Here is a 16,086-nt window from a genome sequence, read left to right as displayed (position 1 = left end):
GTTAGAAGTGTACGGTGAGTATTGTAAGACACTCGGTGGAAGTGAAACAAGAAACACGAGACCAGGAAACACACACGGTGTTGGAACTACGGTGAACAGTGAAACGCTAATCTGTGAGTCTGACCGCAACCCTGAGACGTGACGAAATACCGGACAGGAACGATGGACCAGGACTGAAGAACAAGAGGCAGGAACTGACGGGACGGGCACTCGGGACTGGAACATGCACACCTAGGAAACAGACTGAGGGAACAAAAGACTACCAATCGCCAAGGAAGCACAAGAGAACTGCTGATTAAGAATCCGCGACTAGTTCTGCTCCGCTGGCTCCTTTTATACCTCCATGTCCTACGAGACTGTGAGGTGATACGTAAGCGTTAACTAGGGGCACTGAGTGGCGCCACCTCTGACCAGGAGGGGCAGTGACCCCGTGGGATGTGACAGCATGGGCTCCACAAGACCTCTGAAGGTTTCCTGTGGTACCAGGCACTAAGACGTTAGCAGCAGGTCCTTTAAGTCCTGTAAGTTGCGAGGTGGGGCCTCCATGGATCGGACTTGTTTTTCCAGCACATCCCACAGATGCTTGATCGGATTGAGAATTTGGAGGCCAAGTCAACACCTTCAGCTATTTGTCATGTTCCTCGAACATTTCCTGAACAATGTTTGCAGTGTGACAGGGCCACTGCCATCAGGGAATAGCGTTGCCATGAAGTGGTGTATGTGGGTTGCAACAATCTTTAGGTAGGTGGTACGTGTAAAAGTAACATCCACATGAATGTCAGGACCCAAGGTTTCCAAGCAGAACATTGCCCAGAGCATCACATGGCCTCCTCCGGCTTGCCTTCATCCTGTTCCTTGCAGTATAGGAAGAGGCTGTTTTGCCCTATTTGTCCTGAGGCCACCGCTGTTTTCAAAATGGCAAGTTCTGAAATCTGAATGGAAGAAACACTTGCGCGATTCAGTTTTTTATAGTTATAGTTAAAAGTTTATTCAGTGTTTGCTCTGCCTTTGATAAGACATGAAAACGTAATCTATTGATTTTCCAGGACCTTTATTTTCACACAAACCTTTAAATTCACGATGCAGTTCAGAAATATAATTCTACATGTTTTTCCATGATTCTCAAGATGAAAAAGTTTGACATTAAAAATGTGACTGCTTTTGTGAATTCAGTCTTACCTCACTGTCAGTAACAGTATCTTTATTTTCTTTTAAAGAGTAACTTCAGCAAAACTGCTTGCCTACCTCTGCAGAAAAGGTGAGAAATTCAGCCACGCAGATCAAGTGTGAAATTACACAAAGGTGGATATGGGTGACTGGTGTAAAGACAGTTTCTATCTGAATAATTACTGGACATCTCAAAGAAGACGTGTGGTTTGGTTGAGGGATGATCTGTCAAAGGAAGAATGAGAACTGCAAAGGGAAAGTGATGCATTTATCTATTTAAACACATTTCCTTGGTGTATTTACAGTTGCCCTTAAGATCTGCTGAACAGCGAAGATCTGACGAAGAAACAGAGAGAGGACATGAACTGATGAGAACAAATTCAAAGTTCTACACAAGTAAGTCTAAATCCAGGTTACCTATTCCATTTACTGCATTTACAGAAATGAATGCAATGGATCTGAGTAAGACTGTTGTTCAACATGAGTTTATATTACCAAGTGATTACTGTCTGCTGCTTTGTGAATATTACACAGGAGTCCTTTCAACTCCTCAGATCACCAAAATCTTGGTGGTATCTAAGAGCAAGATGTTGAAATGGGCATCAAAGTGCTGCTTGAACTGAAGTTGATTTCACACACACACACATTTTCAGAACCGCTTGTCCCATACAGGGTCACGGGGAACCGGAGCCTACCCAGTAACACAGGGCGTAAGGCCAGAGGGGGAGGGGACACACCAAGGACGGGACGCCAGTGTGTTGCAAGGCAGCCCAAGCAGGACTCGAACCCCAGACCCCCTGGAGAGCAAGACTGTGGTCCAACCCACTGCACCACCACACCCCCTCAACTTGATTTCTTTAATTTTAATAGTAATTATTAATAAAAACCTCAACATTAAAACTAAATTAATATTAAAACTTCAAAATGCACCCACAATACATTGCATTTATTTAGCAGAGCAGTCTTTTTCAATGTTTAACAGAACAAAATGCAGCATGCAATCTCTCCTGGGCCAAAAATAATATTTTCACTCAGCTCAGTTAAGAAAGGAGAAGTCTATATTTTCTGTTAGATGTATAACAAAAGAGATACTATCTGCCTAGGAGTGAAAAAACACACTGAGTATATGATCCTGATGAGCTGTAATGTAATGTAATATATTGCCTATTGCTTTTCAAGTCAAGAAATAAAATATCAGTGCAGCACTATTTTATGTAAATGATGGTTTATACTACTCTCCACTATTCTGGCGTTGCCCAAGGTGAGAGGCGGCGGGCGGGTGTGGGCTTATTAATAGCCCCCCAGTTCAGCCGCCATGTGTTGGAGTCTACCCCGGTGAACGAGAGGGTCGTCTCCCTACGCCTTTGGGTCAGGGAACAGTCTCTCACTGTCGTTTGTGCTTATGCGCCTAGCGGCAGTGTAGAGTACCCGGCCTTTTTAGAGTCCCTGGGGGGCGTGCTGGAAAGCGCTCCCACTGGGGACTCTGTCGTTCTACTGGGGGACTTTAACGCCCACGTGGGCAGCGACAGTGATACCTGGAGGGGCGTGATTGGGAGGAACGGCCTTCCTGATCTGAACCCGAGCGATGAGTTGTTATTGGATTTCTGTGCTAGTCGCGGTTTATCCATAACAAACACCATGTTCGCGCATAAGGGTGTCCATCAGTGCACTTGGCACCAGGACACCCTAGGTCGGAGGTCGATGATCGACTTTGTAGTCGTTTCTTCTGACCTTCGGCCATATGTCTTGGACACTCGGGTGAAGAGAGGGGCTGAGCTGTCAACTGATCACCACCTGGTGGTGAGTTGGATTCGATGGCGGGGGAAAAAGCTGGACAGACCTGGCAGGCCCAAACGCATAGTGAGGGTCTGTTGGGAACGTTTGGCGGAGGCCCCTGTCAGAGAGGTCTTCAAGTCCCACCTCCGACAGAGCTTCAACCAGGTCCCGAGGGAGGTGGGGGACATTGAATCTGAATGGACTATGTTCCGCGCCTCCATTGTGGGGCGGCGGTTCGGAGCTGCGGCCATAAGGTCTCCGGTGCCTGTCGCGGCGGCACTCCCCGAACACGGTGGTGGACACCGGAAGTAAGGGATGCCGTCAAGTTGAAGAAGGAGTTCTATCGGGCCTGGCTGGCTCATGGGACTCCTGAAGCAGCTGACAGGTACCGACGGGCCAAACGGCACGTGGCTCTGGCAGTCGCCGCGGCAAAAACTCGGGCTTGGGAGGAGTTCAGTGAGGCCATGGAGGAAGACTTTCGGTCGGCCTCAAAGAGATTCTGGCAAACCGTCCGGCGACTCAGAGGGGGGAAACGGTGTTCCACTGTTTACAGTGGAAATGGTGCGCTGCTGACCTCAGCTGAGGATGTTCTCGGGCAGTGGAAGGAGTACTTTGAGGATCTGCTCAATCCCTCCGACATGCCTTCCGTAGAGGAAGCTGAGGCCGGGGACTTGGAGGGGGACTCGTCCATTACCCTGGCTGAAGTTGCTGAGGTAGTCAAAAAACTCCTCGGTGGCAAGGCTCCGGGGGTGGATGAGATCCGCCCCGAGTTTCTCAAGTCTCTGGATGTTGTGGGGCTGTCTTGGCTGACACGCCTCTGCAGCATCGCGTGGAGTTCGGGAACGGTGCCTCTGGACTGGCAGACCGGGGTGGTGGTCCCTCTTTTTAAGAAGGGGGACCGGAGATTGTGTTCCAACTACAGGGGGATCACACTCCTTAGCCTCCCTGGGAAAGTCTATGCCAGGGTACTGGAAAGGAGAATCCGACCGATAGTCGAACCTTGGATTCAGGAGGAGCAATGCGGTTTTCGCCCTGGCCGTGGAACACTGGACCAGCTCTATACCCTCACTAGGGTGTTGGAGGGTTCGTGGGAGTTTGCCCAACCAGTCCATATGTGTTTTGTGGACCTGGAGAAGGCATTCGACCGTGTCCCTCGTGGCATCCTGTGGGGGGTACTTCGGGATTATGGGGTTCGGGGCTCGTTGCTACGGGCTGTTCGTTCCCTGTATGACCGGAGCAGGAACTTGGTTCGCATTGCCGGCAGTAAGTCAGACCTGTTCCCGGTGCATGTTGGACTCCGCCAGGGCTGCCCTTTGTCACCGATTCTGTTCATTATCTTCATGGACAGAATTTCTAGGCGCAGCCAGGGAACGGAGGGTGTCTGTTTTGGTGGCCGCGAGATCTCGTCTCTGCTTTTTGCGGACGATGTGGTCCTGCTGGCTTCATCAAGTCAAGACTTGCAGCGTGCACTGGGGAGGTTTGCAGCCGAGTGCGAAGCGGCGGGGATGAGAATTAGCACCTCCAAATCCGAGGCCATGATTCTCAGTCGGAAAAAGGTGGATTGCTCCCTCCGGGTTAGGGGGGAGTTGCTCCCTCAAGTGGAGGAGTTTAAGTATCTTGGGGTCTTGTTCACGAGTGAGGGAAAAATGGAGCGGCAGGTCGACAGACGGATCGGTGCGGCGTCTGCAGTAATGCGGTCATTGTACCGGTCTGTTGTGGTGAAGAGGGAGCTGAGTCGTAAGGCGAAGCTCTCAATTTACCGGTCGATCTACACTCCTACCCTCACCCATGGTCATGAATTCTGGATCATGACCGAAAGAATGAGATCACGGATACAAGCGGCAGAAATGAGTTTCCTCCGCAGAGTGGCTGGGCACACCCTTAGGGATAGGGTGAGGAGCTCAGTCACCCAGGAGGAGCTCGGAGTAGAGCCGCTGCTCCTCCGCATCGAGAGGAGCCAGTTGAGGTGGCTCGGGCATCTGTTCCGGATGCCTCCTGGACGCCTGCCTGGGGAGGTGTTCCGGGCTTGTCCCACTGGGAGGAGGCCTCGGGGCAGACCCAGGACATGTTGGAGAGACTATGTCTCCCGGCTGGCCTGGGAACGCCTTGGGGTTCCCCCAGAGGAACTGGAGGAGGTGTGCGGGGAGAGGGAAGTCTGGAGGACTCTGCTCGGACTGCTGCCCCCGCGACCCGGCCCCGGATAAGCGGGGGAAGATGGATGGATGGATGGATGGATGGATGATGTTTTATACCATTATATTATTTTCCAACAGCCTTACAGAACACAAAAGTTGTAATTCTCATAAATGTAACTTACTGTTCTCTCATTTTAATTTTAATTTGATTTCTTTATGAAATTCACCCTGTCAGTAAAGCAAATTCTCATTTTGAGGGAACTAAATTAAAAATATTTCTTAGGAAAAAAAAATCTTAGGCTCCTGAATGAAAAACGTCTCATTTAACATTAATTCAGAAAACAATATAAAATGAAATTTTATACATGAAATGACAACACCAGCAAGCTCTGCAATATTGACACTGCAGGCACAGGCACACAGACACACAATCTCTACAACTGCATGTCCCAAGTGGGGTTGCGGTGAACTGGAGCCGAATCTGGGGGGCGTAGGGGAGACCCCCAGGATGGGACGGCAGTCCACCACCAGGCACCCCAACCAGGACTTGAACCCCAGACCCAACACAGAGCAGGCCCTGGCCAAACCTGCTGTGCTGCTGTACCCTCTCTAATATTAAAAATTCAAATTAATATCAAGAATTACTATTTGTGGCTTGTCATTTGATTTTCTCACTTACTATAACTACCTGACCAGTGCAGTGGTTTGTGCTCCTCAAAAGCACAGGGTGGTACGAGGCATGGTACATGGGACACTTGTTGGAGATGTTTTTGGGAATGGCACGCACAAGTAGAATGGTGGCTTAGTGAGTAGCACTGCTGTCTCACAGTGCCTGGGTAGTGTGAGAGGGCATGGGTTCAATCCTTGCTCAGTCTGTGTGGAGTTCACATGTTCTCTCTGTGTCTATGCTGGTTTCTGCCCACAGTCCAAAGATGTGCTGTTTAGGTTTCCCCATAGTGTGTGAGTGACAGAGAGAGTGTGTTCCACTGATGTATGGATGAGTGACCCAGTGTAAGTAGTGTATCTAGCTGTGTAAGTCACCTTGGTGAATAAGGTGTGTGGGCTGATGACACTACATAAAGTTCATTGGACATTGCTTTGTACAAAAGTGTCTGCTAAATAAATAAATGTAAATGTAACATACTGTCACAATGAATGCGAAGACAGATTGAAGAGCAGAGTTTATCTGATGCTGCAACTACAAAGCCCATGCAGGATGGAGCAGTGCTGAGGTAGGGAATGATGCATGCAGGGTTGTTGGTATGGAGACCAAGTGTCTGTGAGGGGATAAGATGAATGAGGCTTGTGTTTGTCAGCGGGGTCGATGTCGAGAGGCAGGCGATATTGTGGTAAAGGTTTGAGATGAGGACTGACACCATGGGCCATGGAAGAAGAAGTGTTGGGTTCAAATGGTTATCTGAATCAATCGAGGGACCAAGCCAAGGTCGGACATGCGCTTTACTCGAAGGTTAGGGAAAAGATCGCAAGGGAGGCATGTGTTCTCTAAGAGATACCTCAATCTTTTTTGGAACAGCAAAACTTTGAAAGCAAAAATGAAAGTAAGCCATAGTTCTGACCACCCTACTGTATGGTGCTGAGTCATGGGTCGTTGCCAGTACAGTGAGAACGAAAGTGAACCCCACCCCGGCCGCCGTTAAAAGGCACCGCCGCAGTGCTCTGCACACACACACAACAAACAGTGTGTTTGTATCCAGATTTCAGCAAAATGTGTCCTCAGTAAAGTATTATTTTGATAACAAATTTTAGAAACTGATATTGGTGCATTCCTAACAGCCTTTTCACTCAGCTTTACCTGTTCACATAAGTATCAGGAAGATGATGACATTTTTCTACGACTTTCTTTCCTTCTCCTTCTGAACCTTTGGCAGCATCGTGAAGAAGAACTGGTATGTGTGTCAGATTTTCTAAAATGATTTTATCTGCTTCAGATAAACAACTTTGTTATTTATCTTCTTGTTCCAATTTTAATGCATTTAAATAACTTTAAATATTATGAAGTTGGAAAGATACATGAAATAGCAGAGTACTTGAATCCTGTATGTTTACCTGTGAATTTTAATAAGAGACGTGTTATAGTCATCATTTTAAAGAAAAAAAAAACAGAACTACCAATCATTTAAATTCATTGATTTCATTCAGGACAGGGGGGTGCAGTGGCGCAGTGGGTTGGACCACAGTCCTGCTCTCCGGTGGGTCTGGGGTTTGAGTCCCGCTTGGGGTGCCCTGCGATGGACTGGCGTCCCGTCCTTGGTGTGTCCCCTCCTCCTCCGGCCTTCCGCCCTGTGTTACCGGGTTGGCTCCGGTTCCCCGCGACCCCGTATGGGACAAGCGGTTCTGAAAGTGTGTGTGTGATTTCATTCAGTCAAATGTATTGTAGTGTTACCCCATGCAGAGGGTGTGGTGGTGCAGTGGGTTGGACTGGGTCCAGCTCTCTGCTGGGTCTGGGGTTTGAGTCCTGCTTGGGGTGCCTTGTGATGGACTGTTGTCCTGTCCTTGGTGTGTCCCCTCCCCCTTCAGCCTTTTGCCCTATGTTTGGGTTAGGCTTCAGTTCTCTGCACCCCTGTATGGGACAAGTGGCTCAGATGGTGTGTGTGTGTTTTCCCCATAGAGCTACTAGTAACCAGCTGATGAGTCAGGGTAGAAAAAATGCAGTCTTAACAATGACTTTATTAAATAAAGTTAATTAATTAAAAAAAAAACAAAGATGCTTCAGAGAATAAAAATAATAAGAAAAAAAAAATTGTACAGACCACTGGAGAATCCTCCTGGGTCACTCCCAGCCCCCCTGCTGCACCCCATGGTTAAGGGGCTACCCCCGGAACTCCCCAGAATTCTCCTCTTGCACACTGAACATAAATAGAACGACAGCCAATCAGCACAACACACACACACACACAACTACGTACATATGAACACTAAGACCAACTATTTACACTAAGCTGGTATAACTTCCCTCAGCGCCGTTACAGTATAAAGAGCACAGAAGCTTCTTAACCTTCACCTCCAGCTGTAGTACTCTTGAGCAAGGCACTTATACTAAATTGCTCCAGTAAAATTACCCAGCTGTATAAATGGGTAAATAATTGTAACCTCAACACTGTAAGTTGCTTTGGAGAAAAGTGATGAATAAATGTAAATGTAAATGTAAACTGCAGTACGATCTGTTTTGTCCGTTACCTGGACTGTGTATCAAGCAAAACAGCTGCGAGAAATGAGTACAAAACCACATAGGCTGTTTAAACGATATATTATGGTAGAAGTGATGGGGTACCAGGCAGCACTCATGCCTCTAGGCTGTACGTTGGAATCCGTCTCAGTTGTAAGTAGCTCATGCATCGTGGAGAGGCACATGTCCCCATGGCTGCTACAGGTTTAACTATGCTCTTCGAATATTTCTTTTTACTTTCGAGTTTTTATGTTGTTTTTCGACCACCTATCTCATAGTTCAGTTTTATGCTGTGCCACCAGTACAAAGTGAAAATGAAAGTGAAAGTTCTTCCCTCCGCCATCAGATAGAGCCGCTGCCCCGTGTCAGTTTCGGTCAGTTTCTCGGTTCAGCAGCGGAGAGGAAGCAGACAGTTCGGAAAGCTGTGCTTCTTTACATGAACTGGAAATAAAAGCAGATGTCAACATTTGAAAATTTGTTCGAAGTTTAAAGCTGCCAAAGTGGCATTTGTTTAGTTCCACGGAGCAGTGATTTTAGCCCGATTGATTTGCTCTACGTTCTTTTCAGAATCTTGTATCGATACTTCTGTGTCAATAAAATAAAAAAAATAAAAATAACAGTATTGCTTTTGAGCTTTAATTGCAATGAGACAGATTTATTTCAACATTGTTAAGTAGAATTCCTAAAACAAAGAACCCATAAAAAATGCATCCCACAAAAAATTTTATCATGTCAGCCAAACATATTGTTCACAACATATACACAACATATCTACCTATAAAATACCGAAAAATGTTCAAACTACTGCAAAAATTCATCTTTTACCAGGAAAAAAACACTTGATCATTTCATGTTAAAAAGATTAATTGTTCTCTTAACCAGGAGCATGTCTAAAGCGGTGGGACGGGGTGGCACCAGCCCCCTTGAAATATAATCAACCCCAGTGCCCCCCAGCGCCACTGGGCTAGAGTACTCTTAATGTGACAATGCTCACATTGGCAATCGCTGCCTGAGTTGCAATGCGGAATCACAGTACCATGTTTTTCAAAGAGGAGGAGAGACACGAGTCGACCATAGACCACTTCTCTGTTCTTAGTATGTACACATTCAGTTGTATATTTTGAAATATTTGGACTGGGGTGTTTTTGTTCTCTGCAGCAATAATATGCATACGTGTACTCCAGATAACAGCAAAAGTACCGGCGCTCCATTGTCCAAGATGACCCTTGCGGGTGTAACTGCTTCAAAAGCTCCCAAGAGTCGCATTATATTACGCAGGTAGCTTAGGTAACGTCTCGCCATCCCCCTCACAGACCCACCACGGAGTGGGCCCCAGCCAAACCTGTTGTGCCACTGTACCCCCTTAAATAACATCATTTAACAACAATTATTTGTCCTCCGGGGGCGCAGTGGTGCAGTGGGTTGGACTGGGTCCTGCTCTTCAGTGGGTCTGGGGTTCGAGTCCCGCTTGGGGTGCCTTGTGACGGACTGGTGTCCTGTCCTGGGTGTGTCCCCTCCCCCTCTGGATTAATGTCCTGTGTTTCTGGGTAGGCTCTGGTTCCCTGTGACCCTGTATGGGATGAGTGGTTCTGATGGGGGTGTTGGGCTGCAGTCCTGCTCTCTGGTGGGTCTGGGGTTTGAGTCCTGCTTGGGGTGCCTTGTGGTGGACTGGTGTCCTGTCCTGGGTGTGTCCCCCTCCCCTTCTGGCCTTATGCCCTGTGTTACTGGGTAGGCTCTGGTTCCCTGCAACCCTGTATGGGACAAGTGGTTCTGAAAGTTTGTGTGTGTGTGTGTGTGTGTGTGTGTGTGAAGTCTAACTGAAGTATGTTAAAACTATTTTGCATTTTTCTGCTCTTTTACATACACACACACACACACACATTGCCCGAAACTGCTTGCCCCAGGCAGGGTCACAGCAAGCTGGAGCCTACCTGGCAACACAGGACACAAGGCCGAAGAGGGAGGGGACACCCTCAAGATGGAAGGCTAATCTGTTGCCAGGCACCCCAGGCAGGGTTCCAAACCCAAACCTACCACACAGCGGGCACCTGTCAAATCTCTCACATTATCACGCTCCACACTTATCTCTCATTTTAGTTTTAATTTGATTTGTTTAGTAAACTCACCCTGTCAATAAAGCAAATTCTCATTTTGAGGGAACTAAATTAAAATTATTTCTTAGGAAAAAATAATAGGCTTCTGAATGAAAAATGGATCATTTAAAAATGAATTCAGAAAACAATATAATATTAAATTGAGAGATCTTTGAGACATGGTACATGGGACACTGGTTGGAGATGTTTTTGGTAATGGCATTCATAAGTAGAATGGTGGCACGGTGAGTAGTGCTGCTGTCTCACAGCACCTCGGTCAGCAGCTATGCTGTTCAGGTCCTTCCATAGTGTAGGAGTGACAGAGAGTGTGTTGCACTGATGTATGGGATGAGTGACACGTTGTAAGTAGTGTATCTAGCAGTGTAAGTCACCTTGGTGAATAAGGTGTGTGGGCTGATGGCACTACATAGAGTTCATTGGAAGTTGCTTTGGGCAAAAGTGTCTGCTAATTAAGTAAACGTAATCATTTAGGATGGAAACATCTGCTGAGTAACCTTGTAAGGTAAATGTATGTTTTTGCCCACAGAGCTTTCCACAGAACCAAAGTAATGGAAGCTGATTCGAAGACACACGTGAAGGTAGCTGCGCTTGGAAGACCTTTCCATTTGGGGATGCTGTACGATTGTCGTAGTGACAGTCTGGTTCCAGGTACCGTAAGCCATTAGGATTCATTTTTAAAATGTTATTACATTTTCATTATTCTCGTTTGAGCTGTAAAATTATGGCCAGTTTTTAAATGAATGGTTAACAAGTTTAATGTAGCTTTCAACACAAACTGTTCTCTTTTGTCCCTGTCCACAACACGGTTTTTATGCAGGAGTTACGTTATGGGATCCTGAAGACCTTGTAAAAGACACTCTTGAAAACTCCCAACACAACACAGAATTTAATATTCATGCCTCAGACTCTATAGAAAATAAATCATCTGCTTTGAACATTGAGGCTTCATTAAAAGCAAGTTTCTTAGGAGGACTTGTTGAGGTGGGGGGATCAGCAAATTTTCTGAAAGACACAAAAACTTCGAAAAAGCAGGCACGTGTGACTTTGCAGTACAAAACAACTACAAAATTCAAACAGCTGTCAATGAATCATTTTGGAAGAGGTAATGTGAAATATCCATATGTTTTTGGTCAGGGGATAGCCACACATGTGGTGACAGCGATACTTTATGGTGCACAGGCATTTTTTGTTTTTGATCAAGAAGTTTCAGAAAATGAAGACCATCAAAATATTGAAGGAAATCTACAAATGATGGTAGAGAAGATAAACTGTTTTTCAGTGGATGGGAAGGGCACTTTAAAGATGACAGATGATGACAATGCAAAGGCTGAAAATTTTTCTTGTAAATTTTATGGAGACTTTGCCCTTGAAAACAACCCTGTGTCTTTTCAAGAAGCTGTGAAAGTTTACACAATGCTGCCAAAGCTACTGGGTGAACGGGGAGAACATGCTGTACCGGTACAGATTTGGCTGCTTCCTTTAACATATCTGGATTCTTCTGCTACTAGAGTAGCGCATGAGATCAGTCTTGGATTGGTTCAAGAAACACAAACAGTGCTAGAAGAACTCAGTGGTTTACAAATGCAATGCAATGACTTGATGAACAGAAATGTCACATCCCATTTTCCAGAGATCGGCACAAAAGTCAAAGATTTTAAAGATATGTGCCTTCAGTACAAGTCAATATTTCAGACTTCTTTGTCAGAGATTCTCCCTTTGATCCGAGGAGGAGGAAAAGGGGAAAGAGAACTGGCAGAAATCTTGAAAAAGAAACAACAGTCTCTTTTCAATAGCAACACCCTTCAGAAATGGCTAGATTCCAAAGAAAGGGAAATCGATATCCTCCAGATTATCATCGAAGTAATGAAAGACACAACAATGTTGACTTCAGAGAAGGCCTTTGACATAGAGATGTTTAAAAGTAAAGCTAAGTATGTGGTATGTTTTGCTTTTACATCACTGAATGATAAAGAGCCCTATCTCAGACATTTGTCAGAGTACTTAAAGACTCTGTCAGGTGTGAACACAGTTCACACTGAAACTGAAAGAAGACAAGATGCTGAACTTCCCAGGTGGTACTTTTTGAAGGATGTGCTAGACACAATGAGAAGGCAAGTTTACTTGTTTGTTAATTTTGCAGAAGCAAACAAGGACAGTGCAAATGCACAATTTTTATCAACTTCAGTTTCTGGTAGTGGACACAAAGGTGGGAAAATTTACCTTTATAAAGACAGCAAAAAGCAAACAGATAATTTTGAACCTCCATCAAAGCCTGGAAAACTGAGAGCAATTGAAAGAACTCATGACAGCGTGACAGTAGAATTAAGTCCTCCAAAGTACGGCTCTAGCGAGGTCACAGAGTACTTGATTGAATACTGCGTGGACGAGGAATATGAATGGAAAGAGATAAAGACGCCCAAAGACAACATAATATGTGTTGTGTCTGGACTGCTCCCCAATACTGAGTATAAGTTGAGGTATAAAGCAGTGTGTTGTGTCGGAGTGAGCCCTACCAGTGAAGACAGCGACAAGGTTAAAACGTTGCCAACAAGTCCTCCTGGTAAACCGAGTACTACTGATGTAGACTCACATGAAATTGAGATTAGCTGGACAAAGCCTGATGTAGTTGGACATGGGGCCAGCATCCAAGGCTATATTGTTGAATACAGAAAAAAGTCACCTGGACCTGAAGAAAAAGATGGAAAGTGGAAAGAGAAAACTTGTGCCAGTGAAACCTGTAAAATCACTGGGCTACAGCCAGAAACAGCATATGAGGTCAGAGTTCGCTGCAACTGCGGTGAACACGGTCAAAGTAAAGAAAGCTTGACAGCATCTATTTCAACACCTCAGAAAATGAAAAGACTAGCTGAAAAGGTGAAACAGATGAGTGAATGTTTGAGCAAAGGGACACCATCTGTTTACAAAATTCCTCTGCAGGAGATAGATATAAACCTGAAGGACTGCAAAAGATACGCTTTTGGTAAAAAAAACCGGAAAGAACATCGAATCATTATGGTTCTTGGAGCCACAGGAGCAGGAAAATCAACTCTGATCAATGGGATGATCAACTATATCTTGGATGTGAAGTGGGAGGATACATTTCGGTTCAAACTGATTGATGAAGGTGTTTCAAAATCCCAGGCAGAGAGTCAAACATCCCTTGTCACAGCATATGACATCAATTATCAAGACGGGTACAGAATCAACAACTCCATCACTATCATTGACACCCCAGGTTTTGGTGACACCAAGGGGATAAAAAGAGACCGAATGATCACTGAACAAATCAGAATGTTTTTCAACTCTGAGAAGGGAATCAGTGAGATTGATGCTTTGTGTTTTGTGACTCAGGCCTCTCTTGCCCGCCTAACACATGCACAGAAGTATGTCTTTGATGCCATTCTATCCATTTTTGGTAAAGACATTGCAGAAAATATTCAACTGCTTGTGACATTCGCTGATGGACAAAAGCCCCTAGTTCTTGAGGCTGTCAATGTATCTGGTGTACCATTTCCTAAAACTAAACATGGGCTTCCAGTTCACTTTAAATTCAATAATTCAACACTGTTTGCTGACAATTCTATTAGTGCCACACCAAACAGTAATAATGAGAATGAAGAAGATGATGCTGATGCTGATACCTTTGACCAGATGTTCTGGACTATGGGTATGAAGAGTATGAAGAACTTTTTTTCTGCCTTAACCAAGTTGGAAACAAGGAGCTTGAAGTTGACAAGAGAGGTCATCAAAGAACGCAAACAGCTGGAAACAGCAATTGCAGGTTTGCAGCCACAGATTCGTGTTGGTTTGGCAAAACTGGATGAAATTAGAATGACCCAACAAATAATTCAAAAACACGAAACAGAAATAATTACAAATGAAAACTATGAATTTGAAATAGAGGTAACAAAACCAGTTCAGAAAAACATTGCGGAATCTGGAGAGTATATCACCAACTGTCAGCAGTGTTTTATCACCTGCCACTTCCCATGTGCTATTCCAGATGATAATGAAAAGCACGCATGTAGTGCAATGGATATTAATGGGAACTGCAGAGTATGTTCTGGTAAATGTCACTGGAGTGTTCACTTTAACCAAAAATACAAATGGGAGTATGCGAAGGTGAAGGAAAAAAGAACGTCAGAAGACATTAAAGCCAAATATGAGACAGCTCACGGTGCTAAATTGACAGCTCAGCAAATAATTGCAAAACAGCAGGAGGAAATTCTACAACTTCAAGATGAGGTGTTGGCATTAATAGAGACATCCTCACAGTGTTTGGCAAGGTTGAAGGAAATAGCTCTGAAACCAAACCCTCTCTCTACCCCAGAATACATTGATTTACTCATTGAAAGTGAAAAGGCTGAGGCTAAAGATGGATACCTGCTTCGAATTCAGTCACTTGAAGCTATGAGAGATCAAACACTGATTATTTCAAAGGTCAGCAAGAATGAAAGCCTTATTCCAGATGAAATGAAGGAATACAATGAAACTTTAAAGAGAAATGAATCCAAACCTGAAAAAAAAGGATTTTCATCTTTCTTTTCCTTTTCTTAAGTCTGAAAAATATATTACAATAAACATTTTTGTGAATAAGAAAATGTCTTGTTATAATCCAAGGCCTAACTTTTGTTAAATTGATCTGTATTTTAAAATTTTTGATATTAGCTCAGTGATTTTTTCAAAGGACACCAAGAATTAAAACCTTTTATTAAGTGAACTAAGCAGAGGAGACAATCGACATCTGGAAAAGGGGCATTTTGTCTTGACAAGTGTCATATGTTCATGATATACAGTAATGACAGTGACATTTACATATGAAACTCACACACACACATTTTCTGAACCGCTGGTCCCATTCGGGGTCGCGGGGAGCTAGAGCCTAACCCGGCAACACAGGGTGTAAAGCCGGAGGGGGGGAGGGAACACACGCAGGAGAGGACGCCAGGCCATCGCAAGGCACCCCAAGCGGGACTCGAACCCTAGACCCACCGGAGAGCAGGACCCGGTCCAACCCACTGCGCCACCGCACCCCCCACAGCTCCAGTATTTAATTGCAAACTGTTTTTTTTTTTTTATTCCGGTCCATTGTTCTAGTAAAAGGGGTGCGGTGGCACAACGGGTTTGGCTGGCACCTGCTCTCTGGTAAGTCTCGGGTTCGAGTCCCACTTGGGGTGTCTTGCAACAGACTGGCATCCCATCCTGGGTGTGTTCCCTCCCCCTCCAGCCTTGCGCCTCGTGTTGCTGTGTTAGGCTTCTGCTCGGGACAAGTAGTTTCAGTCACTGTGTGTGTGTTCATGCATCATGTTTTCCTGACCGTGAGAAACATTACTTTGTGTCAATTTTAGATCGAGACAGAATCATGGTGTATCTGAAGGTGATCAGCTTTACTGTGTGATGGGATGTGATCAGTTAAAGGGACAGAACATGTTAGCGGTGACGTTTCTGATGTCCCACAGAAAATCACCGCTGAAATTTCTGTGATGGTCAGGATGATTTTACAAAATTGAAAAAACTGAATGCCTTCAGATCTTCTTTTGTTGTTATGGGGGAACACGTGCTTACTATTGCTAAATAATATTGTACTTTTAAGTCTGCAATTATGTTCACATTGAAGAGTTAGTTCATGCTCAGATAGAATAGAAACAGAATCTTTGGGGGAGTGTGCAGTTTCTGCGACAAATCCTTCAGTATATATATTTATTGC

The 16,086-nt window shown here is 45.0% G+C and overlaps 1 protein-coding gene across 1 annotated transcript; it reads left to right on the top strand.

The window, feature by feature from the left end:
- The first annotated feature begins 6,931 nt into the window (after positions 1-6,931).
- On the top strand, positions 6,932-15,777 carry LOC108925060 (uncharacterized). Its single transcript, XM_029251902.1, has 4 exons — positions 6,932-6,985; positions 10,906-11,027; positions 11,197-14,184; positions 15,728-15,777. The coding sequence occupies exons 2-4, from the start codon at positions 10,928-10,930 to the stop codon at positions 15,775-15,777; spliced, it is 3,138 nt and encodes a 1,045-aa protein (XP_029107735.1). The 5' UTR covers positions 6,932-6,985; positions 10,906-10,927.
- Positions 15,778-16,086: the final 309 nt, after the last annotated feature.

This window comes from Scleropages formosus, chromosome 5, assembly GCF_900964775.1.
Source record: "Scleropages formosus chromosome 5, fSclFor1.1, whole genome shotgun sequence".
Taxonomy (NCBI): Eukaryota; Metazoa; Chordata; class Actinopteri; order Osteoglossiformes; family Osteoglossidae; genus Scleropages; species Scleropages formosus.
This window is presented reverse-complemented; position numbering and strand designations above follow the sequence as displayed.